General features: G+C 44.8%; 2 protein-coding genes across 2 annotated transcripts in view; both read right to left on the bottom strand.

The window, feature by feature from the left end:
* Positions 1-13422, bottom strand: part of dap (death-associated protein) — a 19490-nt gene extending 6068 nt beyond the window's left edge. Inside the window, exons 1-3 of the mRNA XM_076290820.1 lie at positions 13212-13422; positions 12170-12275; positions 1801-1843 (exon numbers count right to left, since the gene is read on the bottom strand). Coding sequence (XP_076146935.1) covers positions 1801-1843; positions 12170-12275; positions 13212-13266 — 204 coding nt within the window. The 5' untranslated portion in view covers positions 13267-13422. The remainder of the gene's footprint in view (positions 1-1800; positions 1844-12169; positions 12276-13211) is intronic.
* A 6968-nt stretch (positions 13423-20390) lies between these two features.
* Positions 20391-27916, bottom strand: part of ctnnd2a (catenin (cadherin-associated protein), delta 2a) — a 302396-nt gene continuing 294870 nt past the window's right edge. The window contains exons 21-23 of the mRNA XM_076290816.1: positions 22473-22604; positions 21857-21933; positions 20391-20657 (exon numbers count right to left, since the gene is read on the bottom strand). Of these exons, the coding sequence (XP_076146931.1) occupies positions 20391-20657; positions 21857-21933; positions 22473-22604 (476 nt within the window). The remainder of the gene's footprint in view (positions 20658-21856; positions 21934-22472; positions 22605-27916) is intronic.

The following is a 27916-nucleotide window of genomic DNA, read 5'->3' as shown; positions in this document are numbered from 1 at the left end:
ACCCTGTGCATAGGCCTACATGAGGTACTCATAAGTATTTACTCATAAGTAACTCAGCATGGATGTCCAACTCCTCTAACATTTAGCATACAAACAGCATTGTTTGTCATATATAAATAGATATATTCAAAATGTTTTTATTTATTAGCTGTTCTAATGCTTGTCCGATATTAACCTTTGTATGAAACGTGGCTGAAACATGTCTCTAGTCAGCATGCATTTCATCAGTGATCTTCCAGTGAAAAAAATAAACTGTGTGTGTTACGTCATCTGTCCTCAGAGCGTAGGTTAGGGCTGCTTTATGAATGGAGGTTATGTCACAACCCACCCAAGCCATTAAAACCCTGAATATATTATATATACATATGTGTGTGTGTGTGTGTGTGTGTGTGTGTGTGTGTGTGTGATGGCACCAGCCAGAGGTCTGGGTAGGGGGATTAAGGTCAACCCTTTGCACACTGGAGTGTGTGGTGGGGAGGTGGAGGTGGAGGGTCGGACTAGCCAGGTCAGGAAAGAAGCTCAATATGCCCTGAGCCATGACCACTGCCGGAGAGCAGACCCTCAGACAGGGTCACACACACGCACACAAATATGAAGTTTGTGTCAGCATGTTCACACAGGATTAACAAGTCATATGAGAGCTCGTATGCAAGGGGACATGGGGGGAAAAAAACTACTTCAACATGCACTATAGCAGTGTCTGTGTTAAGCTGTTCTAAAAGCCTCAAGTGCATGCATGCACACACACACACACACACACACACAAATACAAACACAAACTATGAGTGCACCATACCTGTAGTATCTACCTGCCCAAATGCATGTGCACACTCACACACAGAAATATAATGTACAGACTTGGAACCCTGGGGCAGGCGTTTATTTTACAGCCACTCGTATTGATGTGGGGACAGTGGCGCGGCTGCCATTTCTTGATTTTTTTTCAACTAAAGCCTCTGCTGTGATAACACACTGCTGGATATATGGCAATAATAGGCCCAAAGCTCAAATGTTCTAATCGGGCTGGCGCCATCTTTCTCTCTGTTTCACTCCTCCATCTATCTCTCTTTATTGAACAGACTCACGGGTGGATGACTCAGTTCAATGCAACCTTCTCAAGGTCACTCAGATAGAAATGCATCTCAGAAAATAAAGAGAAATACTCTCTGGGTTTAGTCAGTTTTAAACAAGTCACATTCCTCCTCTGCCTACGCTTCAGCAGTCAGGAACATGTCTCTTTCATCCCCTCTCTCTCTGTGTCTCTCTCTCTCTCTGTCTCTCTCTCTCTCTCTCTCTCTCTCTGTCTCTCTCTCATACACTATTCAACAACATCGACCCTTTCTTTCGCATCTTTTTCCTTCTCCTTTGATCCCTTTCTCTTTCTTCCACCTGAGTAATCACCCGGCTGATGTGAGAGGAGAAGCGGGTCAGAGAAGCGCACCGGCTGCAGGCATGGGGCCCGGACAGCACGCTCAACGGCCCATATTTCACTTGGACCTGGAGCCCTATAAACATGATTCATAATGATGATTCTATAAACATAAACACTGATGACCAAATGGACTGGGGCCTCTTGGTCTGTTATTAGGGCCTGATATTGTATTTATCGATCGACGCAGTGGTGAGCACACTGCCATTTCTGTAACAAACGATTGTTTTCGTTTTGACCGTAGACTCAAAGCAGGCTGAGGTAACACAATATTCTGAAATAATGACTATGAAACAACTCACAGCATGCTTAAGAGGCCACCACATTAGTAAACAATACAAATCTAAAGTGTTTAGGGGCAGGGGTCTTACCTTGGCAACTACTCCTGAGATGACAACAGTTGGCTTTGGTGGACTATAAACAGAGAGAGAGAGAGAGAGAGAGAGAGAGAGAGAGAGAGAGAGAGAGAGATAGAGAGAGAAGGAAAGAAGAAAGGAAGAACAAACAACAAAACAACAAGAGGTGCATCATTAATGCATGATATTTGGACATATAATAAAACAAATATGATCCTTCCACAGTGGCAAACTTTCCAACGTTGGTGCTTGTCAATAGGAGTAAATGATCTGTTTTTCCACAAACCTTACGAAAACTTCAGAGCTGTTCCAAAGCTGTTCTGCCCCATTATACAGTATGTACTGTGTAAACAGCCATTATGCCCTGAAACTCCTCAATGAAAGCACAGACGTTTCAGAGCAGGTCTGCGGAGCACTGGCACCTCAGCCTGATGAAAAATGCATGTGTGCGATGTAAGTTAGGGGACAGGTATAACTAACCCCCCCCCCCCACACACACACACACACCCCCACTGGGCCACCCCCACAAACAAATCCAGGAAGTGAAAACCCAGGACAGGAACAGAGGAGCGACGCATAAGGAAGACACCCCAGGGCATTCTTTGATATAATTGCAGTCAGGAAGGCTCAGAGAGATTCAGAGAAGCCTGAGGAAGTGGACTGTGTGTGTCGGTGTCGGTGTGTGTGTGTGTGTTTGGCGGTGTGTGGCAAGATGGCGCTCAGTGAGAGAGGAAACAAACGTCCCACTGAAGCACTGCTCCTGTAGCTGCCTCGGCTCTAACCGTCACAGACAGCCAAGAACACACACACCCACCACAGCCGAGGAGGGAGGGAGGGGGAGAAGACACACACACACACACACACACACACACACACATATGACCCTATTGGCCACCAAACGGCCCAAACTACACGGCCCCATCTTTGTGAAAGGAGAGGACACAAACTAGGGCACACAGACAGGGGCTGGGGACACAAATGCTCCATATTGATTCAGGGCTGTTGAGTGTAAGAGGGCCAATTCTGCTTGCCTCTACTCGACAGCCGCCTGGCAGAGCCATTCTCTGCATGATGGCCTCAACCAACAGCAAACTGAATGGATGTGTTACTAAAAGCTACTGGCCAGGGAGGGAGAGAGAGAGAGAGAGAGAGCGCGAGAGAGAGAGAGAGAAAGAGAAAGAGAAAGAGAGGGAGCTCTCATGGCTGGCTTTCTCACAAAGGTCAAGAAATCATGTTAAGATGGCTGCCAGAGCACGGCGTGAAACCATAATCAAACATTTGACAGCGCCGGCAGAGAGTGGTGGGGGAGCTCTCACCATCCATCAGTGTGAATGGGACGGAGAGCCTATTTGCATGCATAGTGGTAAATAACATTACATTTGGACAGCATGCTAATGATAGCGGTCTAGCGCCCTCAGCTAAAGTTATCAGTAATGTATTCCGCCAGCAGAAAATGTCAGCCTATCCATCAGACAGCCGCTGATAGCAGTTATTGGGAGTAATTGGTTTAATTTCAAAAACTACATCGACAAGGAATCCCATTTGCGGCCCTGAAAGAAGGTAATTGTGAGCTATGAGAGGGAGGAGAGGGCAGGGGTGCGATAACATAGGTCATTTATTGATACTAAAATACATCATGTTGGGAGACAGTGTCTGCTTGTATTTATCCAAATTGGCTTGGCGAAAGCTGGAGTGGTGTTATTGTCAGTGCGTGGGAGGAGACTCATGAGGTGTGAGTCCGGAAAAGAGGGAGAGAGAGTGCATGTGAAGGCTGGGACAAATGGCCCCAGCAGGTGCTTCAGGCTTCAGGCAGGGTACAAAGTGGCCAAGGAAAAAACAGAGAAAGAAAAAGAAACACTCACACACCCACCCACACACACACACATCCAGGGGGACATCATGTTGCTTGCTGCCACCCGAGTTTTTCAGAGCGAAATTTGCCTGCAGGCGGCTGGCCCTGTCAAGCTCAGAAATGACTCCCATCTATTTTCAAAAGAAAACGCTCCTTGAAGCGACGGCACAGCTGAACAGCTGAGAAGGGCGCCGGGTCAAGAGTGATAATTGACCTTGACAAGAAAAATGAGCTTGTCTAGCAGAAGAAAAAAGTTCTTCAAGTGGAATTTATTCTTCAAAGAGAGCTAATTTTGCAACCACAATGGCAACGGGAACTTTAGGTAAATATAAAACACCTCTTCCTCCAGAAAGACAATCATATTTTTTTAATTTAGAAACTTATATGAAACCATATTATCTAGTGGGTTGTAAGGTTTTTTACCAGCATTTTGTTTTAAAAGCAGCAATTTTTTATCGTGACCAGGTCAGTGTGTTGACAGGGTGCAGAGATGTTCCTGGTGGCGTGGGGCAGTGTTGGCTGGCTCCCCGGTGCTGAGGCCAGGTGCGGCTGGGCCAAAGATAGCCGGGAGAGCCTTGGCAGGAGCAGATAATCCCCGCGAGGAACCACGGAGTGCCACTCTCGCTGATGGAAACTCTCCATGCAGTCGAGGCTTTTTAACGAGAGAGCTGGGTAATCTTGGATTAAACGTCTTTTCCTTTTTTTCCAACCATCTCTCTCTCTCTCCCTCTCTCTTTTTTTCCTGTCTGCGCAGTAAATCTCAAAGAGGTTGGCCCCTATCCCCTGAGACACAAATATTAGATCGGTTTCATCTGGGTAGTGCCATCCTGATCTCCGGAGCGGTCACTCGTGTGTTCTGTCCCAACATGTCACAGTGAGGTCGCGCTTCAGACACGTGCAAATCCATGACAAGACTGCAGCTAGCTCTACAAACACTCTAATAACTTCCTTCCTCCCTCCCTTTCTCTCTTTCTTACTTTCTCTCTTCCTTCATCCCCTACTTCTCCTCCCTTTCTCTCTCTGCTGCAAGAGTTGAATAAGTGTGAGTGCATGCAGTCTCAATCCCCTGAGATCCCTAGAATAACACAGCATGATTTCAGACTTCCTCAACAGTACAGTGGGGTAAAGCAGTGTGTAGTAGCACAGCGACTTATTAAAGATTTACAGGCTGTGTGTATTGGTAATAAGAATGTGCCTGATGGGAAAACAAGGACATAGAGGCTACAGTATAGTTCAGTTTAACAAGATGTATGGGACGTTTAGTTCAATCTGACACAGCATTCACCACTTGTGAGATTCTGGAATGGCGCAGTACTACTGGAGACCTGTAGAGGGCAGTAGCGAGCCTGAGAAGAAGCAGGCTGAAACAAACAAACACACACACACACACACACACACACACACACACACACACACAGAGAGCCTGCTGAAGGACATTACCATGACTCACACTCCCCGACTTTTCAAATGTGGCGAATAAACCCGAGAACTCAAATCAAAGCGACCCAATCCACTCCGCCTCGCCTGGCTGCCAGGCAGTGAGCCTGAGCCTGAGCTGAGCTGAGCTGTGCTGTGCTGTAAGACGTCGGGGCTCCGGGTCCCCGCGGCTCAGCCTGTTTGTGACGGCCTTGTGGTGATGTGTGGAGGAGCGGGTGTATATTATGCCGAGCGGAGCGGCTGAATGAGAGGCGTGTGGCCTCAGGCTCTGAGGCGGTCATTAATAGTCCTCTCAGCGCTGGTGCTGCCGAGCCGTCTGAAAGAAGCCGTTTCTTCTCTTCCTTCGAGCGCTATCTTGGAGCGGCAGTGACTAGTAGCACAGGGCAAACGAAGCGAGGGAAGGAAAGAGGCAGAGCCTTGAGAGGGAATGTGGGTAAGGAGGGGGGGGGGGTGGTGGAAAGATGGGGGAACTGAGGAGAGCAAAGAGGAGAGGAGGAAGTGGTGTGTGTGTGTGTGTGTGTGTGTGTGTGTGGGGGGGGGGGGGGGGTTGGTAAGTTTCCACGCCATACACCCCTTGGGCAGAGCTGAGGGGAGCGATACGATTGGGGGCAATTAACAAAGCAGCACTGACATCCTCCCGCTGCCATCTGTCGCCATGGAAACTGCTCGGCGTTGCTTTTTATTTACTGATGGAGTGAAGGAGGGAGAGAGAGTGTGTGAGAAACAAAAAAAAGAGAAAGAGAGTGAGAAAGAAAGATTGAGAGAAAGAGAGATGGAGAGAAAGAAAGATGGAGGCAGTGAGAGTGAAGCGAGAGAAGGACGAAAGCAGAGAGAGGCAGAATGGCTGCAAAGTGCAACTGCCAGGAAAGCACAAATAATCAAAACAGGCTCTCATTCACACCTCGGGGATCTGGGCTCTCTAAGCTGAATTGGAGCTCACCTGAGTGCATACAAAGGCTGCTACCTCAATGGCAGCACACTGTGGAATAGGGATATAATACAGAGTGTGGCAGTCTGCAGGATCTGGGCCAAAACTGGGCCAGAACAGGTTTTTGCTATCAGCAATTCTATCTGTGTGTGACAGGTTAACCTGAGGACGAGCAGGATTTGGTGAGGTGCCAGCCAGATTAGGCAATAAAGACCTTAACATCACCCAAAAACACGTCTGGCCTTGCTTGTATGCCAAGGTAAGAAACCAGCTTTGACAGGTCCTAACAAATTACTATACGTTTCCCACAAAGGCAATGTACCTTTGATTGACAGATGAAAAAGAGGCAAAAGACACTTGTGCTAATGAACTAAGCTTGATGCTGTGTGGGGAGTTGCCAGCAGCAACAAAACCATGCATACATTTTAAACCATATTCACACATTCTAAAATGATGCAGTCAGCTCCTTGGCGCTTGACAGAGATACCAAAACAACTCACTGTAGCCCACTTTTTTTTTTTGTTCTCCGTTTCACCTTCCTGTCACACCCTAAGCCCCGTGTGACAGATCAAGTCTTCAGTTTAGCGTCTGAGGTAGAACTGCGGGGTGTTCTAGTCCAGTGTTCTAGAACAGTGAGCATCACCTTTGCTCCTCATGAATGACAGAGCAGCATGGAGTGAAGACTCCTACCTACTGCAGTCCTGCTGAAATACACCCCATTCACAAAATCTTCTGAGCAGTATTTTAGGTGCTCACACAGGTGAAGCTGCGACACAACCTGCATGGTTGCTACTTTATTCCAAAATCTAAAGAGGATGTGTGTCAAAGCAGGAGTTATGAAGAAAGCATACCAAGGGCATATCACCATTAGCAACACATACACACACGCGTGCACACACACACACACATTCTGTCTAAGGTGATGGGGAACAATGTCCACTAGATTGATTCAGTGACCATCTGGAGTGGAGACGGAAAAAACTATGACACTGCACAAGGGATTGAACCTTCCTGTGAGATAAAATGTATGTTTGACAGCCAGCTCTGGCAGGCTGACGTCTTCTGTCCATCCCTCCCTCCCTCCCTCATCCACTCGCAGCCAGCAGGGGAAACTCTAATTGGGTGGCGGGGGTGGCACGACACAGGGGAGATTCCCTGCGACACCCCAATTCCTGACCTCCATTAGGGGCCGAAATGAGAGGGAAGAGGACGAGCTGGGCCCTCTCTATCACTCTGTGACATCGCTCCGACAGCCACCCCGGGACCGCGACCCATGCTCGGAACTAGAATGAGCGTCCGGTGCGGCCCCGCGATGAGGTAGGCTCATTCTGCCCCGACTTGACCTCCCCTACCTGCCTGCCTCCGAGGGCAACTCATTACATGAGTGAATGCCCCCTAGCGCTGTGCCATCAGCAGCCGGGTGGACCGTCCCATAGCTCCCACTCACAGCCGCTTCACAGAGCCTGAGAGAATGACGGCAGTCAGGCAGGAAAATGGAGATGAGAGGGCAGTGTTCCCCATACATTGACTTATTTGTGGCGGCTCACCACAATATCAACATTGACCACCACACAATGATTTTCCAGGTTGTGCTAAATTGTGCTTAAATCTGGTTAGCATCATAACCACGCTGTGCTAATTTGTTAAAAACAAATTGTTGCATTCTAGTTAATTCTGCAAACCTACCACCACAAATAGAATTCAATTCTGTGGGAAACACTAGAGGGAGACCCATGGGGAAGTGGTGGCGGGAGGGGATGGGGGTTGAATCTGGGGATGGTGCGGGGTGTGTGTGTGTGTGTGCCGTGGGTGGGGGATGGGGGATTCCACTTCTGTGGGCACGCGGTGAGTTCACCCTCAGCACATCACATCGCCTTCCCTCTCTCAGGAGGCATCTCTCTCACTGCAACCCCTCCCCGGCCCCATCCACGTCCATTCACACAGCCCAAATTGCACTTGACAGGCGCTCCCCAGACGAGCCCGCTTGACTAGCTGCAACAAATGTGCAATTTTTCTAGCTGAAGCCACCTGCTTAGCGCTCACACCAGGCTCCTCAGCTGGAGGACAGAGGGGCTGGGGGATAAGGAGATGATGGGGGTGGTGGCTGGATGAGGTGCTGCAGACGGTTCTACCTATCCGGCATTTCATGACAATCATCCCAAAAACTAATATTATGGTGGGCAGGAAATGATAGTAGCAATAGGGGGATATAATGGTATGTATGTATGTGTGTGTGTGTGTGTGTGTGAGAGACAGAGACAGAGACAGAGACAGAGAGAGAGAGAAAGAGAGAGAGAGAGAGAGAGAGAGAGAGAGAGAGAGAGAAACCTGGCTGCAGCTCTGTTTGGCAGATGTAACATGATCATTTCAGATTATACCTGCCAAATGAAACATAGTAATTACCTGTCTGTTTGCTTCCTGGAATCTGGAGTAGGTAACATTTTTTTTTTTTTTTAATTTCATCCTTGACAACAGGGTAGCCTAGACAGTCACCACATATCCAGTTTAGAAATTCAGAAAAGTAAAACATTCCATCACCTGGCCCACATAATTTGAGAATTGTCTGCCTTACCATCAGCCGACACGTAGAGTGAATAACAGGTAGGCTAACAGCCTAGCGTATTTGGCAGATACATAACTAGGCTGGGAAATTGGTGACTTCAGTGTTTATTACTGGATACAATATGTTTGTTTATTTATATCATAATATCACACTAACAGCTATGCTTCCCATTGTGTATATGTGATTCCAAGATCAGGCAATTTAGAAAGCACAAAACACTTTGTGAATTCGACTAAAATACTAGCACTATAAAGGGATTTAACCACAAAATGATAGCGTATTGTGACAGTCTCCCCAAGATTCACTTCAACCCAATGGAAGACCAATTTAGTGCCGCGTCAGAGCATCCACACTATTCTGTGTTTGTTTTCGTTTTGTTTTGATCTCCGTCAACATACTGTACACGTTTGCAAATTACAGAATCTTGTCAGCATTGGACACCCAGTCAGTGATTGGGGGACACCTGAAGCGCAGATCACAAGACTGCAAATCACCCATTTACGAATACGATGTCGCAACTGAATTGGACTGCACTACAGAATGCTACTAAAGACAGCAAGGCCAGTAAAGCTTGCATTTCATTCTCCATGTTGCATTTATGTATTCAATTGCTGTAAGCCTAGTAGTGGAAGTCAAAATGAGTTATGGGGAGTCAAGAAACACCAGGCTGACAAGGTCCAATCAGAAAGGGAACATTGCGTCATCATTTTCAGATGTTTGCAGATGTTACCTTTACAGATGTTACCTGTCCACATGTTACCTGAACACACAGCCGACAGAGTTTTCAAATCGGTTCATTTCAGGAGGTCCAAAACGCTGGAGTAGTGTAGACAAGAGGCGCAAACATAACAAAAGTGTTTCGAATCTAAATGAAAACGGAATAGTGTAGCATTAGGCTGTTGGCCTTTAGCACGTCACTACCTCTTCCCCTCCAACTTTTCCCCCCCAAAATACACTAAGCCACACACTTGGGTGTATGTGTGTGTGTGTGTGTGTGTGTGTGTGTGTGTGTGTTTGTGTGTGTGTGTGTGAGAGAGAGAGAGTGTGTGTGTTTGTGGTGGATTTGGGCTTTTAAGATGAAGCCTTTCCCCCTATGGGGGTAATCCTGCACACCTTGAGGCCCTGCTTTAAACCTGTCACCATCTGCAGAGAAAGAGAGACAGAGAGAGAGAGAGACACAGAGAGAGAGAGAGAGAGAGATGGAGGGTGGAAAAAAATAGGCTAAAGCGTCACCTCTCTTAGCTCAGCCACTGATAGCTATCGCGATCTCCTGCAGCGGTGATGCCGGCACCACGTGGAGAGGAGAGGAAAGGAGCGGTGTGGAGTGAGCTGAAAGTGGATCGGACGGGCGTGCAGGCGAGCGGCCCACGCGCACTGATAAGGCCCTGCACCTGCGGCAGCACTCAGCGGGAGATGGCCATCAGCAATCAGCTGTCCGCTCGAACTGATGGGATATTAAAGCCTCGCAGGTTTGGGTGAGAGGGAGTGGTGGCTAACGCGGGGTGGAGGGCATATGGAGGTGGAAGGGTGGGGGGTTAAAGCTGAAACCACCTTTCCTGGAAAAGTCTAATCCTGTGGACACCTCACCAGCCTCACACACAAACACACACATACACACAAACATATTCTTGACTAAATGTATGACTACATGTATCTACATTCTTCAGCATCCACATGTAGCTATATAGCCCAGCCAACCTTAGTGGCAGAGGGAAAGTGCTGTTAGGGACTTTCTGGGGCACAGAACAATAAAAAGGGGAAAAAAACTGAGAGCAATAAAAAAAACAGGTAGTCTGAACTTTTGTAGACTGCTGTAGTGAGAAAAGAACACAGAATATGGTATTATGCTAGAAAATGCTGATTCCTGTTCTATAAGACAAGAGAAGAAAAGAGAAGAGAAGAAGGAAACCTTTCTTTCTACTCATCCACAAAGGGACACACCCATGACCATAACCAAAACATGGTGCATGGTTTTGACTTTCCTTTAGGAAAATAAAGCAGAAGTTCTTACTCATTCACTCCACAGCTCTACTTCTAAAAAAAAAATGCACTAGACTGCAATGCAACTATCTGGGGATCCTGCCAAAACTGCAACCATTTTGGAGAGTAAAGTTTGTGCAACTCCACAAGGCTAGACTACCACCACAATCGTCATTCCATCCCTCTACAGGGAAGTGTGACAGCCAGATGGGGCTTTTCAAGTCACAGCGCGGCGGGACCGTCAGCGACGTTCCTGTTTCAAAAAGAGAGGAGAAAAAAAAGAAAGAAAAAAAACACCACCCACTCCGCCCTATCCAACTCTAGAGAACGCAGCGACAGTGCTGGTGAGAGCTACGCAACCGCGCCAGATGGGCGCTCCTTTGAGCTCGGCACCTAGTGCCTCTGTTGGCCCACGTGACGGAGGGGCCCCTGGGAAAAGCTCACCTGTTTCACTTACACAACGTAGCCCTCCGCTCTCACTGTGCTACCACTGGAAAGCACATTAACAATTCTGGTGAAGGACCCGCCTAGCGCACCTGTCACTGTCAATGCAGAGGCAGCCATGCTAGCCCTGACTGCCTGGTGGTATGGCTCATCTGTAAAGCACACTGCCTAGGAAGATATCCAAATATGGTATGCAATGCCAGCTGAACATTCTCTGAAAACATGCCCTTTGCTGGAAAGATGGTTTGGTTACATAAATAATATATCATCATCTCATTCACAAGAGTCATTCAGTAAACACTTTAATCCAAATCGAGTGGGTTAAATCAGTTAGCCTATAGCTAGCTATTAGCCATTAGCTAAAAGGGTGTTAGACTACAATAGGTTATTGCATGCACAGGAAAGAGAAGGGTATGTATCCTCTCATTAAACGGGTTGACGGAATATAAGCTTATTTCCCAAAAAGTTGGGAAACAATTTACACTCTTCAAGAGAGCTCAGATATTGGCATGTTAATAAAAAACACGTTTTTAAAGAAAATATGAATTGATACCATTCGTCGTTCATCATACTCTTTATGTCACTTTCTTTTCGAATATAGGGCCTTGTAGAAAATCAATGAGATTGCCATACAAACTTTAATAGTTTGGTCATACTGAGAACATGTTTGTCTTCCTCCAAAGTTTGGCCTGACTATGGACAATGCTTTTAAAGATATTAATGGGCAAACATTGCTTCACAAATAATGTGTTTGTCAGGCTGTCAAACTGAAATAATATCAGGGGCTGAAAGAATATAAAGACATAGGATTTAAACAGAAATATTTTACAGGCTTTAGATCACATTCACAATATAGACAAGGTCTAAACAAAATATGAAATGGTGCATAAACAGCCTCATCTGATCTGACACAAAATGAACCACTGCTATATGATGAGAAAAAAAAATCACATTAGAATGAAATTATATGGTGAACTGAAAACTTAAAGATAAAGAGAAAGTCCAAGGTCGTAGCAAGTGAAAGTAGTTGACAGAAAGACAGGCAGAAAGAGTGAGAAAAGGAATAAGTGAGTGAATGAGTGAGTGAGAGAGAGAGACAGAGAGACAGAGAGAGAGATTGAGAGATGGATGGAAGAGCTCTACAGTGTGCGGTTCCACATGGTCAGGTCAGCATTCCTACCTGCTGCTGACGTATTCTTCATCGTCGTTGTCTTCCTTCTTCTCTGGTGGAGCTGGTTCACCAGCGGCCTGGTGCTTTTGAACCACCCTCATACCTCCCACTTTCACTGTGAGATGAAAAGAATGTGATTAGAAGCTTTTAGCTTTATGATATTGGTGTTGCATATCTTACTGATGTTAAAGCCTAGCCTAATCCATGTAAAAACACAGGAGCTCCACCACCACTCTAATGCATTTTGAAACACGGGGCTATTACAATAAACATGTAATAGTATTTTCTTGATCTTGTAAACCAACGTAACTAGATGTGTTTGGATGTGTTAGATGTGGTCAAACTGTGTTGTTAACGTGCCACAAAAGGCAACTTACACCTGATGCCAAAGTTCAGGCCGCCGCCTCCACATAACCACTATGACCTAGTTATGCTAAGACCACGTACTCGTACTCATACCGTTATCTGATTTCTTATCGGGTCAAGGAGAAACGGTAATGGATCTTAACTAACGCAAACATAATGTACAGAAACGCATGCAATGAAGATTGTGAGCATATTTTTTAACTTGGCACAACTTGATTTGTAATCCGTTTTTTTCTATTGGCGTCTAGTCTATACTCTCATTTACCTCTGACAGTATATTATATTTCTAACTGCAGTCACTCCGCTGAATTTCAATTTATATTTTAAAACTGTATTCTTTGAAACCCTGCACTCTGTAGATGAAGACTAAACAGTTGTTGGCTAGCCAGCTATGTTAGCCTGAGTTAGCCAGCTAACTACATGCAATTATAACGTTAACGTTACTGTCAAATAGATGGCATAACCAGTAACGTTTAAGACCCTGATGGACTGCATGTTTCACTTGTACTGACAAGACACACGGCTACTGCAACTGATTAAGACATGCACAGACTTAGTTAACTACCAAGCTAGCTAGTTAGCTTAAAATTACCAGCTGTTATCGAATGACCATCATCGTGATGTTTACACTAGTAGTGATTTCTCATCAGTAGCAGCTAATGAAAAAAAAAATACAAGGAAATACCAGCAGGGAGATGTCCAGCTTTGGTTTCGATTTTCTCTTTAGGAGGTGAAGACATCTCTATTCTTATTCTAATTAGTTAACAAGAAAGCCAAGACAATATATTTCAGGGGTGATTTTCCCGTTTCCCAGGCAAAAGGTAACGTTAATGCTGACTTCACTCGACTTCGTCGTCAACGTGGCTTTTTCCTGCTCATTGTTTGGCAACGGTACGTGATGACGACAGATCCTTTCCCTAACAAATAGGAAGACTTCTTGAAATATGACGTTAACTCGTAGGGAAAATACTGTATGAATAAAAAACCCTCTATGAATATTGCAGTTTCAAAGTATAATAGAATGAAGTAATTTCGTAATCTTAGCCTTGTTATAATCCAGTTATCGACTTCAAATTCAAGGTTCAACATAGCACATGTAGCGCCTAGTCATTTTAGGAGGCTTTTCCTGACCACAGGCTACTGAGCTGCACATGGCAGGGAAACAAGACATCGCATTTTAACCGGACATCTAATTCAACTCCGCAAAGGTTATTTTATTTGATTGTTCATGATAGCCAATAGAAATAGCCATTTAGATTTTCGGATTGATTTTGAGATGCATAAGCAATAGGCTTGGCTTATTCTTGCACAGCCTATGTAGATAAATGATAATGCCAACTAGGCCCATCCCACACAGCACTGGGTCCTACACAGAGTCAATTTCTCTACTCTGGGCCTGTACTTATTCAGTCCAGTCCTTGTCCAGTATTACAGAGATTATATCCTAAATATGCAAGTAGGCTATGTTTCAGATGAAGATTCACACTTGAGATTTAAATTCCTTTCATGAAAGGGCCTAGCAGGCTTCAGAAGGTGAAGTAAATTCTTCAACTGCTTTCTGCTGCTCAATTTCACCAATGTATTGGGTAGCCTACCAATAATCTAATTAATGTAGTCAGAAATTCAATAGATGCCTGTGCATCTCACCAGTCCCTGCGACAAAACTAATGACTTGGTAAACATCAATAGACAACCATGTTTAAATGCATTGGTTAACATGCCCAGTGTCTTTTTTTCTTCTGGAGACAAGCGTGAAAGGAAGTCACACTGTTTTACTGGGTAGATTGTCATGGAAACGTGCACAGCACTCTGAATAAAGACAGATGGAAGTGGTTTGTGCTCGGGTGACATGTGACCACTAGAGGGGAGGCTTGTCCCTTAATGAACATGCACCTATCTAATTTCACTGTAGCCAAAGCCATTTGAAGCATATAATAGTTTCCAGTAGACACACCGAGAGTACCAAACATTCTTTTCATCTCCTGAGATTTTTTTTGCAATTTTTGTTTTGCAACTAATTGGACAGTCCTGAAGTGAACACATTCTTCACACTGACAGTTGTCTTTATCTCATCTCAAGGTATTTCTGTACTTCTGTACTGTACTGTAGATTTCCATCATCTTTAGGTTTACCCTCTTGAGCAGGCATGGCTGAAGTAGCATCCATTCTGGGGCCAGTTAAGGATCTGGTGAAAACAGCATGGGGACATCAAAGTCCTGTCAAGATGCTCAAGATGACCCAGGCAGGCAGGCTGACAGTGACAGAAGACAGGTGACACCTCCTTTACACCCAGCATTCCTGCCCTTCACTCTGCTCTGCTATCACATGACCTGGCTAGTGTAACTCCATATTGACAGGCCCAAGATTTTGACTTCTGACTTTGACTTCTTCCTATGGAGCTGATGGCATAGCAGCAGAGATTATTATGACAGGCCACGTGGTGTGGGTTTGTGTGTGTGTGTGCGTGCACGTGCTTGCACCCAAGTATGCCAGAAAGATCATGAGACTGAGCGAATAATTGAATAATAACTCTGAATAATTATGGCTAACATAACATGATGTGAATATAAAAACATAAATACAGTATATTAAGGGATGCTTGAATTACCAGACTTGACCACCCTTTTTTCAGACCTGCCATGTTTAGAAACGCATGCCTTGTGCCTTTTCTTTGTCTCAGCATAGTCGATTTGATAGTTGATATTACACAATGATAATGAATATCAAACACGCACAATTACTTCGAATCTCAAACACTGACAGCCATAAGGCATGTGATGTCTCCAGCAAATGGCCAAATGAGATTGTTCTCCCCATGAATAATTCTGTTTTGGAGGTCTGAAGTGTCTTGGCTGAATTACATTTGTGCATTGTCTAATCGGAAATTGATCAGGCGCCAAATCCCCAGCTCGGCCCGAGCAGTGATGAGCCATGCAGCCATGCTGTTAGCCAGGGAGGAGGGAGAAGAAAGTTCCTCTTCCTGCTCTATTTGTGCAAAGTTCAAATGGATCACATTTGTTAAACCGAAGACCCTTTTTCATGCCACATTAGATTATTCTCTCACACACCTTCTTACACACCACACAAAGTTCCCTCGACAGAAAATGTAACTTTACTAAAACCACCATACATAATCATCCAAGGCAGTGGCAGGAATTTTGGGTGAATAGGAGCATATATCCAGTGCAACTGTACCAATACTTGGCCACTGAATGAGAGGCTGCATTGCAGGCGAACTGAAAATCTGCAGTTAGGCATGAGACAGGTGCGAGAAATCTAACCTTCAAGCTTAGAGAGAAAGTCTCTCCCTGTGTCTCTTTTGGTCTCCCTATTGTATTCATCAAAATCTCCAATCAAATTCTAAAGAAACACACAATGGCACTGCAGTAAACAGTTGTGTTTATGTCAATTGTATGGTACAAATTAAAAATAGGTATTGAGTTTGTGGCTTCCATGGATCTGAGCTGACAAACTAAATCATTTCAAAAACACTTGTCTAGTTTTAATTTTTTCTGGCATGGGAACAAATCCACAAGATGGATTTTTCGCACAGTACTTTTGATTGAAGAATTAAAAAAAAAAGATGACATTCATTTGCAACATTCTAGATTCTATTCACACCTTTTCAACACAGAAGTTTATTCATGCGGGTAACCAACATTGAAATCTGCCATCTTTCCAGAACACTTTTTTTTTTAAATCATCAGTTTTATCAGTTATAAACTAATTAAATGTCATGTTTTAGACACCAGTTGCAAAGTCTTTTGTTACTTATGTCTTGCTTTTCAGCTGAGCTTGAGCAATATAAGACTGAACGTTGACAGCAGACAGAGATTGAGGCATTAGGGGAGACAGAAATACAAATGCCCTTAAATGGAAAGACAAATGCCCTTAAATGGAAAGATATATCCCTCTGTACAATATACCTTTTTAGAGGTTGAACACCAGAGCCAATAAAATACTACCATACTGTGCGGCTGTGTGTGTGTAGTTTGGCTGCAGGCATCTACTCCCCATTGTCATAAAGATGCAGTGGGTAACACTTTCAGAGGCTAGGTGACAGAGTGGTGTGGTCAGAGAGGACATATTAAGTGCCGAGTATGTCCACTCTTACACAAATCGGCCTTAGGGTTGAGTAGTGGCACGCTCCTCCTCACTGTGCCATGGTCCTTTGAGGGTTTGTGTGGCCCATGCTGGTAGTTCAAGTTCAGGTCCACGTTTATTGTCACATGTAATAAAGATGTCACATCAATACACCAGTAATTAAATTCTTAGACGCCAGCTGAACTTCACAGAGTAAGTTAAATAGAAATAATGAATAACAATATTAAAAATAGTTATTTAAGTCTTAAATGCAAAAAGAACGATATAAGAACATGTAATTAAAGTGGCAATGGTAAACTGCAGACAGTAAGTCACTCTAAACACTAAAGTGTGTAGGGTGATTATATGGAATGTGTACTCTTTTAATAGTGAAATATTGTCAGAATAAGTGTTCTTGCCACAATGACAGTTCATTATCCTGATGGTTTGTGGATAAAAAACTGTTTCTGAATCGGATGGTACGGGTCCAAATACTCTTATACTGTCTGGCTGTGCAGGTCCTGGATGGTTAGTAGCTCAGTCCTTGTGATGCACTGAGCTGACCACCCCCTGCAAAACTTTGTAGTCATGGGCAGTGCTGTTGCCGTACCATGCTGTGATGCTGCCAGTTAGGATGCTCTCAATGGTACTGCAGTAGAAGTTGTTAAGTATACCGCTGTCCTTACCAAACCTCCACAGCTGCTGAAGAGTTGTTGTCTTGCAGCCTTTGTGACTACACCTATCTGGTGGGACCAGCTCAGATCCTCGCTGATGATAATCCCAAGGAAGTCTCTCCACTGCTGTGCCTCTGATGTAATTGAAGGTACTGCTCTCCTCCTTGCAGCCTCCTGTACAGACTCCTCCACAATCAGCTCCTTGGTTTTACTAACAGCAGGTTGTTGTCCTGACACCATGATGTTAAGGTTACCCCCTCTGCTCTGTAGGCAGACTTTTCTCCGTGTGTGATGCAGACGATTATGGTGGTGTAATCAGCAAACTTGATGATAGTGTTGGAGATGTGTGTGACACTGCAGTCATAAGTGAACAGTGTGTGCAGTAGGGGACTTAGCAGGAGTGCTTCTCCAGAGCTAAGAGCGGATAACAATGTCTCTTCATGTTGCAGGATGGATCACTGTAAACTGGCAGGCTGGTTGAATCTGAAAGCTTTTCCTTTCCACCGGGTTGGTTGAGGTGGGTCTTCCAGGTTCAGAGAATGGAATCCTTATTGAGTGCGCCAACAAACTGGATTTGTGAACTACAGTATAGCATGCTTCAGGACCAAGGCCATAGAATGTAAACCATGTAAGTAAAACATGTAAATGCATAACAGTAGAAAAACATTAAAACCACACTTTATGACATGATCAATTCCTGCCGACCATTTTGAGAAAGAGTAAGACCAGATAGGGAGAGTGTGTATATCTACAGGTTACCCTCTTTATTTCATCCAACCAGAAACAAGATAAAAACAGTGGACCATTTAAACGATGGAATCAGGTTGATCAATCCTGCAACAAATAGCTAGAACATTTAGCATATGACCATATGCTATATTTTCAGATGTGATGTTTGGAAGTTTAAAGACAAAATAAGTGATGTAAGTAAAAACATGACATAAGTGACGATTCATGATAATGAGTTATCATGAAAAACACAGCATTTCAAAAGCCACTGCCAAAGCATATAATCATTAAGCTTACCATTAACTCACAAATGTTTCTTTTGGATCGGTTCCAATGGTGGTACACTGTAGACATAAAAAGTGTGAGGCAATTAACCCCAACACCATTACCTCTGTTGACAATATCAAGTGTAACACATCCTCTTACAAGTGTGACCCATATCTGTAGTTCAGATTTACAATACATGTTGTGTTGATTCTCACATTTTTTTCTGTATGATGGCAATCAGTTCAGAACAGCTATGCAGATTTCTGAGAATTATTTATTGTCCTGGCATCAGAACAGCCCAAATCCAGAGTGATTATCTATGAAGCTCAACAAAAAAAGCAGCACAGCTCAACCCAGGAGGTCAACATCTTCAAGTGTTGGTTTTCTATTCCCGCTTGGAATGATTGAGATAAACAGAGTGCATTTACACAAGTCTCTTTTTACTTCTTCTCATTTGCTTTTGGTGACACTGACATCTGCACATAAAAATTATATATGTATAATTTTGTATATATATTTGTATATTTATATTTGCATGTATTTATATATATAATTCTCATTTTCTATTAACATTGCAGTCTAATACCTCACTTTGTTTTTGTCATGGAAAATCAAACAGTAGAAGTCGGCTGTTGGGAAGGACACCTCTTCCAAAACGGTTCAACATACAGCACACACTTACTAACAACAAGAGACAGATTTGTACATCTTTCAGAGGGAATCGAGCTCTTAAAGATTTTGCCCTCCTGGTTATTGTCTTTTTTTCTCCTTTTGTTTGCGTAGACATACTGTTACTTAGCATTAAAACACAATTTTAAAACAAATAAAATAAGTGACAGTGTGCAGAGGTTATACCTAGTTGTGGAAAGGAAACGTCAGCTGGCCTCGACAACTCTCCAAAGTCCTCATCCAGATGTTTAAAAAAATTTGGCACAATGTCAGTCATTGTCTTGTGTAAGCACGTAAAAACTGAGATACTAGTGGAACAGATAGTTTTTTTATGCCAATATGGATGACCAACATTTGTATTTATTATCTTTTAAGAGTATCATTTGATAGAGAAAGGAAAAAAAAGATCTGATATAAGTGAAAATCAATAGGATCTATTTCAAATATCTACATCTAATTTTTTAGGCAGTGAAAAAGCACTTCATTAACAAAGAGGGTGGAATGATGCTGTTTGAACTATCTCTGAACTGCTTCAAACATTTGTTTAGTTGCCACAAACTCACATTATCAGAACAAACAATACTGCTATGCATGTCCTTCTTGCTGTTAAAACATACTTTTGTCTGGAAAGGGGACATTGATGATTGATACATATTTTGAAGTCTTTTTTTTCTTTACTTTTGTACCATAAACAATGTCCAAAGCCACCGGATGACCGTGGCATCCGTGTAATATACACAATGCACTTGTATCTCTGCAATGTACACCAAATACTTTACATCAACAAATTAAAAAAGTACAAATCAAAAATTAAAAAGACAAAAATATAGAGCAAAAAGGCTTGGGGAAGAACCTTCTTGTACAGATTGACATTCCATCAGTTTAAGATGAAGCCTTTTTTCACCTCTCAAAGGAATGGTGTACAAAAAAAAGAAAGAAACGGTGAAAAGCTGTTCCCACCAATCTTGTAAACAACTCATTTTCTTGTGCTTCGTCTCACTTTTTCCGCTGCAGTACTACCATCATGTCATTCTCTCTTCATCTTCATTACGTCAACGGGATGTCCTCATGACTACTCTCATACTAAGTGCCTTTTCTTATCTCTCATCTGCTCATGTCTTTCCCACCTCTCCTGAAAATCTCGATTTGCCTTCATGCACAACTAGACTCACTGATATCACTTGACTTCTAAACTGTGGCTTGAAGCCCAAACTCCAGGAAAACCAGCTTTGAACAAACTGAACTCAACAAACAATGTTTTGTGGCATGCACATGCACAGTCAGCCACCCCCCCTCCCTTCCCCACCTGTCAAGACCAGTCGATTGGTCCTGTGCTCAGCCTCTCTCACCCGCAAACACCCAACAACCATTCCCCGACCCTGGCCACACAAACACACTAACATACACATACACACAAAACCCACACACAACCTCCCAAGACCCTAGACCCAGGAGTCTGGCGAGGCTGGGTAGTGACTCGTCTCATAGTTGAGTTCGCTATAGGGCCGGGCGGCGGAGTAGAAGTCCACATAGTTCCCGGTCGACTTGAGGCCCAGGTGCATACTGAGATCCGCGGCAGGTGCGGCACGGTGCACCTGGTCCTCCAGGAACGCCTCCTCGAAGCTCCGCGTGGAGTTTTGGAAGGGCGGGAGCGTCTCGTAGTCCTTGCGGACAACGCTCTCCTGAGGGGCAGGTTGCGCAGCGGTAACCTGGAGACACATAGAGGTCAGAGGTCAAACGTCGGGGTCTGTTTCTATTCTAAGTTTGGCTCTGGCCTCTGGCTCTCCAAGGTAATGCTGTATGCCAGCACAATGCTGTAGTATGGAAAGTAAACAAAAGACTGATATTTTTTTATTTGCAACTTTTTGAGCTTGAGATAAACTAGTCACTAGTTGTAGCAATGTTACCATCCAAACAGCCTAATAGCAATGTAGCCATGACTAATTAGAGAGACTATACATTAATACATGGCAAGAATCTGCTGAATTTGCATATCACTATACGAGAAAATGAGAAGGCACTTTTGATTGGGTTAGAAAATGGAATTTTTTAAGACACTTGGAGCACCCAATAAACCACTAAAAGGAAGCAGAATACGAAGGGTGTATGTGTGCATGCGTGTTAAGTGCAAGACGGGCTCGAGGCATCGGTGGCAGCTGTGAGATGAGTCTGTGCCAGATTTGGGCTTATCAGAGAAGACCCCCCCCCCCTCCTCCCTCCTTTCCCTTTTCCCTCCTCCTGCAGCTGCCAAGAGAAACAGCCATCTTAGTTGAATCAGTTAGTCATTATAGGCCTCGACTTAGACTGTTGCCAAACACAGAGTGTCTGTGTGTGTGTGTGTGTGTGTGTGTGTGTGTGTGTGTGTGTGTGTGTGGGGGGGGGGTCTTTTTTTGTGCTCCAAAATGTAAAATCAGGGAGAGCTCAGCAGAGTTGCCACCAGATGTTTCATAAAAATGAATGTAGGCATATGGAGCCATGAATTCATTGGTGTAATTGAATCTATAAAGTCTTGTGAGCAACATCTGACCCTTTTCTTTAACTAACAGACAGAGACAGACAGTTGGCCCACTTATTATATACTAACGAGGACTTTTTTATGGGCTCCCTCAAAACAAAAAATGCAAATCCTCGCAAACAGGACCGGATTTATAATATGCCATAAACGGTGCATAGCATCTGCAGAGTATTTCTTTTTTTATATATTAATTCACAGCAGGGTGATAATAATCACCAAAATGTTTCTGGAACGTGACATAAAAGGTTGATTGATGTGAACTCGGTGCATTCTCCAGTGCTTTTGCACAGAGCACAGACAGACGTTAAAAAAGTACAAGATGTGAAGAGATTGGGATGGGTTTTTTTTGGTGGAGAGTCAGGACGAGCTGAAATAAATATTTGTTCCCCTCACCTGGTTGTGTTTGAGCTCTTCATTAGAAGCTGTGTAGGCGTTCTGGTACAGCGTGGAAGTTCCACAGGAGATTTGCACTGTGAGATGAGATGAGAGAAAGAGAGAGAGAGGAAAAGAGAGAGAGACAGAGAGAGGGAAAAGGAGAAAGAGAAAGATCTGTGTGAAAGCTCAAAAACAAAGAAGAGTGCAAATGCCACAGCCTTCTCTGGGAATTAATATGTCACAGTGTTCACAGCGTGAACTTGAGTGAGCTGTCAGTTGGTTTGAAGGGAACATATACAAGAACAGCCAGACAATAAGTTTGACTGAAAAGGTCATCTGCTGTCTGGGTTAATGCACACTTTTTGCTCGTTTAAATTCATCAATATGAAAACTTGTCACTCGGCATCTGAGAAATAAGTATCAGCCATGAATGATCAATGTCACAAATGTCAACATCTACATACACACCATGTCTCACGACAGCTGTGTGTGAAGTTCCCTATGCTATGCACTGGCTAGGTGAGGTCTGAAGAGTAGGGTGGGGACAGTCTGATGACGGCAAGAACAGATTGAGACCAAAACTGTAGGAGACTACACATGACTGCCAGCCCCTCCAACACACACGTGTGCTTACCTGCCATGGCGTCTTTCCTGGATGTGTGCTCGCCTTTGTTTCCATGGTAACTGGCGTTGGTGCCAGTGGACTCGTAGTCGGTCTTGCGCTCCTTGAGGCTCACCATCTCCCGGGGCGAGGCGGGGGCACTGGCTGCAGATCACCCACATAATAGGCAGTAAGTGGCTGGCATTAGTGACGGGACAGATAGCCCTGGCACCAGTCCTCACACACACACACACACTGGCAAGGGGATTTGTTTCTTCTCTCTCTCTCCCTCTTTCTTTGCCTAGATCCAGAAGAAAACATATGCTCTCCCACAACTCTTTTCACTCTCTCATTCTGCTCTTTCTCTTTTCTCTCTCCTCAATTCTTCCTCTTCACCTTCCCCCTCTCCTCTCCATCTCTCTCTCTCCCTCATTTCTCTCTCTTCTTATTTCTCTTCCTCTCCCCCTCCTTTCTTCTCTCTTCTCTCTCTCTCTCCCTTTCTCTCTCAGGCCACACTGGTGTGTGCAGGTGACAGAAGTGTGTGTGGATCCATTAGTCCCCATTAGGGATGTTTGATAGGTGTATGAGCTTGAAGGTGATTCCATCAGCTCCAATCAGTCACACTCAACACAAGCAAACTCCCCCAAGCAGTGCCATGCACTCAGGAAGTGCTTATGCACATCAACTTTATCAAATGCTTATTTCAACACTATCACAGGGGGCATGCTCTTAGTCCTTGGCTAGCCATGTGTAGGTCACAAACAAGACATTTATGTTAATAATGTGTGTAGATATTGATTGTTGCTACAGCACAAACATAATGACTTAAGAGGAAAGCGAGAATCACTGTATACTATATTAGTACTGATAGCAGATAGAGCAATCATAATGAAGCAGTGTTTTCTCATTACAAAGGAAGTTGATGGTCCATTACGAAAACACTGGCAAGACACTGACTCATGCAATTTAATGTTATTATAAATAATTATAGATGTAAAAAAATGCATACAGAGCCCACCTTAAATAGAAAATAAAGTATAGATTGTTATAACAAAAGTCTTAATACATTTCAGTATTAATTCCCAAATAATACTGTTGAGTATGCTTTGAACACCACTCTCTTTGCTACTGACAGTGGTACAGTAGTATTGATGGGTAGTATGCACAGTATGAGTAGCACTGACTGGTATTCTGAGTATTCTGTGGGCACTGTTCTCTTCCCGAAGATGCAAAGTCATAATCCTGAGTAGCACTGGCTGCTTGAGAATGGCTCTTTTTTCTTCATCTGCCCGAGAGTCTGTGGGCTGCGGAGGCGACACAAATCTCCTGCTGTAAACACCTGTCTGCCATGCTACCACTGTGGCTCAGGAGAACACAACCCCCCTTCCCACACACACACACACACACACACACACACACACACACACACACACACACACACATTTGTTTACCTCAGCAGAGGCTGGCAAAGCTGGGGGAAGGACACAGTCAAACAGCCAGGCCGAGATGGAGAGAGAGGGATGGAAGGAGAGAGGAGGGAGAGAGGGAGATGTAGGGAGAAGGAGTGAGAGAGAGCTGAAGAGAGGAGAGAGGGAGGGAGGGATGGAGACACAGTGATGGAGGGGGAGAGCAAGAGAACACTCTTGCCAATCCCCTAAATGCCTAAACGGATCAGCCCAGAGGAGCCCCTCCTCTCCTCTCCTCTCCCCCGCTCCCTGGCTGGAGTGTTTGAAGCGAGCAGGAGCTCTATCAGCATGGTGCATAGTGCCGCCCCAGGCCCCAAAAGCCCCCATGGTCTGGGCCCCCACTAGACCACTGCCCCAGCCACTGCAGCATCTCTCTCTCTCTCTCTCTCTCTCTCTCTCTCCTTCACCTTTCTCTCTCTTTTCCCACCAGCCTCCTCTGTGTCTCTTCCCACCCCATCTCTCTGTCTCCGTCTCCTTGCGTACCCTCTCATCTCTCGATCTAAGTCTCTCTCACACTCCATTTCTCTCTCCATTCTCCACACTACTGCAGCTTCTCCTGTGTCATCCACAAATCAGGAGCTTTTCTTTGTCCAGATCTGGTCAATCGCTCAAGACAGCAGAGGGATATAGACGGACACGCCTAGACACACTACGGCATCACTCAAACCTCAATGGTCCAGTTCAATATGAACCGATTTCAGGTTATAACAGCATTACATTGCTGTGGAGCTGTGAGTGTGCCTTCCTCTTTGAGTCAATCCATTCACTAGAGCATTGTGTGTGCATCTAGTCTAACCACATCAATATTGATTAAACGAATGCCCAGTGTATGCACACGAGTGAATAATATGCTTGTGTGGATTTAATAATAGAAGAATCTGCTAATTACAGTACACATAACCCAATAGCATCTACCATTTCTCATACTGTCAGATTTTGGAGATAGGAGGCATAGGAGAGAAAAAATAGCTGAAGGAAGAAATCGGAACATGAACTCTGTATGTGTGTGCGTGTGTGTGCGTGTGTGAGTGTGTGGAGGGTACACCTATTCATTCTTTCTTCTTCCAAGGATGGCTCTTTGGTTCAATTTTTGCTCTAGAATCCCCAAGCCTATAGAAAAGAGTATGGATTTGGACAGAAGAGAGAGAGAGAGTTGAATTTCCCCTTGGGGATCAACAAAGTATCTATCTATTGTGAGGGGGGGTCCATTGCAACAGGATTTAGGAAATGCAAGGGAAATGTCTGCACCCTCAAACTGATTTAGGTGAGCAGAGCCAAGAGGAGGCTGTGTGTGTCGGTGACGGATATATCTTTCTGATTAACTCGGGGACACATCGAAGCCCACCAGTGTCTCTCTGTCTCTCCCTCCCTCTCCCCTCACCAAACACCATCTGGTGAGTGTTAATCTACAGATGCAACATTAAGGCTCTGTCAGCCTGTAAAGGCAGCGGCAGAGCAAATAAACCAAACTAATTAATGAGCAACGCTTCGTCAGATAGATCAAACACGCGTTTCCCCGAGCAACGGCCTTGACTTCTTCAGCCTTTCGCCAAGTTTCAAAGTGTTTACTTGAAACCGTTCAACCCTCTTACCCATACAGTATAAGAAGGATGCCAGAACACCAGAAGCAAAATGTTCATCCCAATCGGAACCCCCGAACACATGTTTAATAATCTGTGAAGCCTCTATGGCTTCTCCATATCAGATTCCATTCCCTGGTCCTGCCTCGATCCGGAACTGATCTAACTCATTCCCCAATGAGTCAGTGACAATAGTAATTGGTCCATACTTTGCCTGTCCACATTATGACTGGCTTCGCTGTTGTGTTTTAAATGACAGTCATGCACAATTAGAGTTAACAGTCAGAATAAAACAAAACATTTTCAACAGGAGCAATTTGATCCGTCCATAAAAGCTTGCCTGGTGTTTGGAGAGGATCCAATAGGCTGACTGAAATGTCTTTCAGGCTTTGAAACCCTCTGCTGTGTGTGTGGTGTGTGTGTGGTGTGTGTGTGTGTGTGTGTGTGTGTGTGTATGGTATGCTGAACCTTACATGCCTCACCAGTGCACCCACAGAGTGATCAAGCCTCGCTCTTTAGATGGCAGTGTTTTACTGCCTGTGCTTGGGATTCTCGTGTCTCTGTGTGAGCGTGAGTGCACACATACACAAATGCACACACACACACACACACACACACACACACACACACACACACACACACACACACACACACACACACACACAGAGAGAGAGAGAGAGAGAGAGAGAGAGAGAAAGAAAAAGTAAAGAGTTTCCTCTTAGGGACAATATGAATGCCAGACAGAAAAGGGGCTTGCTATAGCTTGCTGGAGTGCTTTTCACTTCACGGGGCTAACTGCTGGCCAAAAAGCTTGGGACTGCTGTTATGTTTCCCACCACCACCACCACCACCATCAGCACCACCACTAGGCAATGCTCGACAGCGCATGGTGCCATGGCAACCATCACAGATGCACCACGCGGGAGCCGAGGGATCTTGCAGCATGAGCCCTTTGGGAAGATACTCTTTCTGACTAGGCCTCTGCTCTGCGTACACACACACACACACACACACACACACACACACACACACTCCTTTCCCCTTCTCTTTCTTTTCTCTTATTCTGTCTCTCCGTCTTTCTGTTTGGGACTGAAGAGTATGCGGGTATGTATCCAGTCTTCGCCTTGGTAGCGCCTCTCTTTCACTGTGATCCAGAGGTCAGAGGTGGGGGGGGGGGGGGGGTGGGAGGGGGGCTGCTGAGGGTTCATTCATCCTCAGGGCGACGCGATTGGCACCCGCACACTCGGATCTTTTTCTTTGTTTATCTCGTCCTCTCCCTCAAACGGCTTCACAGGGGGATCTGGCAGAGAGCGTTTGGCATCTGGGCCATCTCCCCAGCCAGCCGTGCCATCAGACAATCAGCGAGGAGGTTTTCCTTCCCTTGCCCACACCACACCACACCACACCACACCGCACCACACCACACTGCACCACACCGCACCGCACCACACCACACTGCACCACACCACACCGCACCACACCACACTGCACCGCACCACACCGCACCGCACCACACCGCACTGCACCACACCGCACTGGGCTGCCCACTCTCTGACCGTCTTCTAAGGGAGCTTGGCTAAAGGAGCCATTCACTCATATTTATACCGCAACCTCTGGGTAACATTCACACACTTGTGGTTTACTGCCTCTCTCTCTCTCTCTCTCTGTGTGTGTGAGTGCTTTACTGCCTCATCCCACATCCTCTGGCAAAACTCCAGTTTTTACACACACACACACACACACACACACACCCTAGCTATCACTCACTATCTGACACAGGTAATCTACAGAGCCGAATGCCATTCTACAATGCATTATGGATTATGCAATTCATGGCCATTACGTGATTACTGTACATATCCTGTAATTCATCATGTCATCATGCATTTTATATTGATTTGCTCATCTCTTACTATGGCAAACTATACTACAGTGTGTGTGTGTGTTTGGGATGTGGGGTGGAGTAATAAGATCAATAGATGATAACTGAAGTGGACATGTGTGTGCTTGAAAAGTTTTCTACAGTCCTGGCTTGGCTCTGGTTAATGTTAACACTAAAAGCAGTGTGGTGAAACACAAACACTTTCACAAATACACACACACACACACACACACACACACAATCACAAATATTCACACATTCATATTCACTCATTCACTCATTCATATACCCACCGAGGATTTATCATTTTAATTACTGAGTTCTGCAAGGAACTCTGGCTGAGGATTATGAAGGAGTTAATGACACACACACACACACACACACACACACACACACACACACACTTTCAGTTTCTTGTGCGCCCCACCTCCTCTCTCACTCAGTGGAGTGACAAGGTCGGGTTATGAGAGAATAACTGCGGTGCTGCAGCATGTTATTGAATTAGTGGCTGGCGTCAGGTTGGATGAGCCATGTGGCCCCTGGGCCCAG

The sequence above is a fragment of the Alosa pseudoharengus genome, unplaced genomic scaffold (genome assembly GCF_046254945.1).
Source record: "Alosa pseudoharengus isolate Yale_2024_CS ecotype anadromous, Long Island Sound unplaced genomic scaffold, YU_APseudo_1.1 YU_APseudo_1.1_scf_18, whole genome shotgun sequence".
NCBI lineage: Eukaryota > Metazoa > Chordata > Actinopteri > Clupeiformes > Clupeidae > Alosa > Alosa pseudoharengus.
Note: the sequence above shows the minus strand (reverse complement) of the source record. Positions and strands in the feature narration are given on the sequence as shown.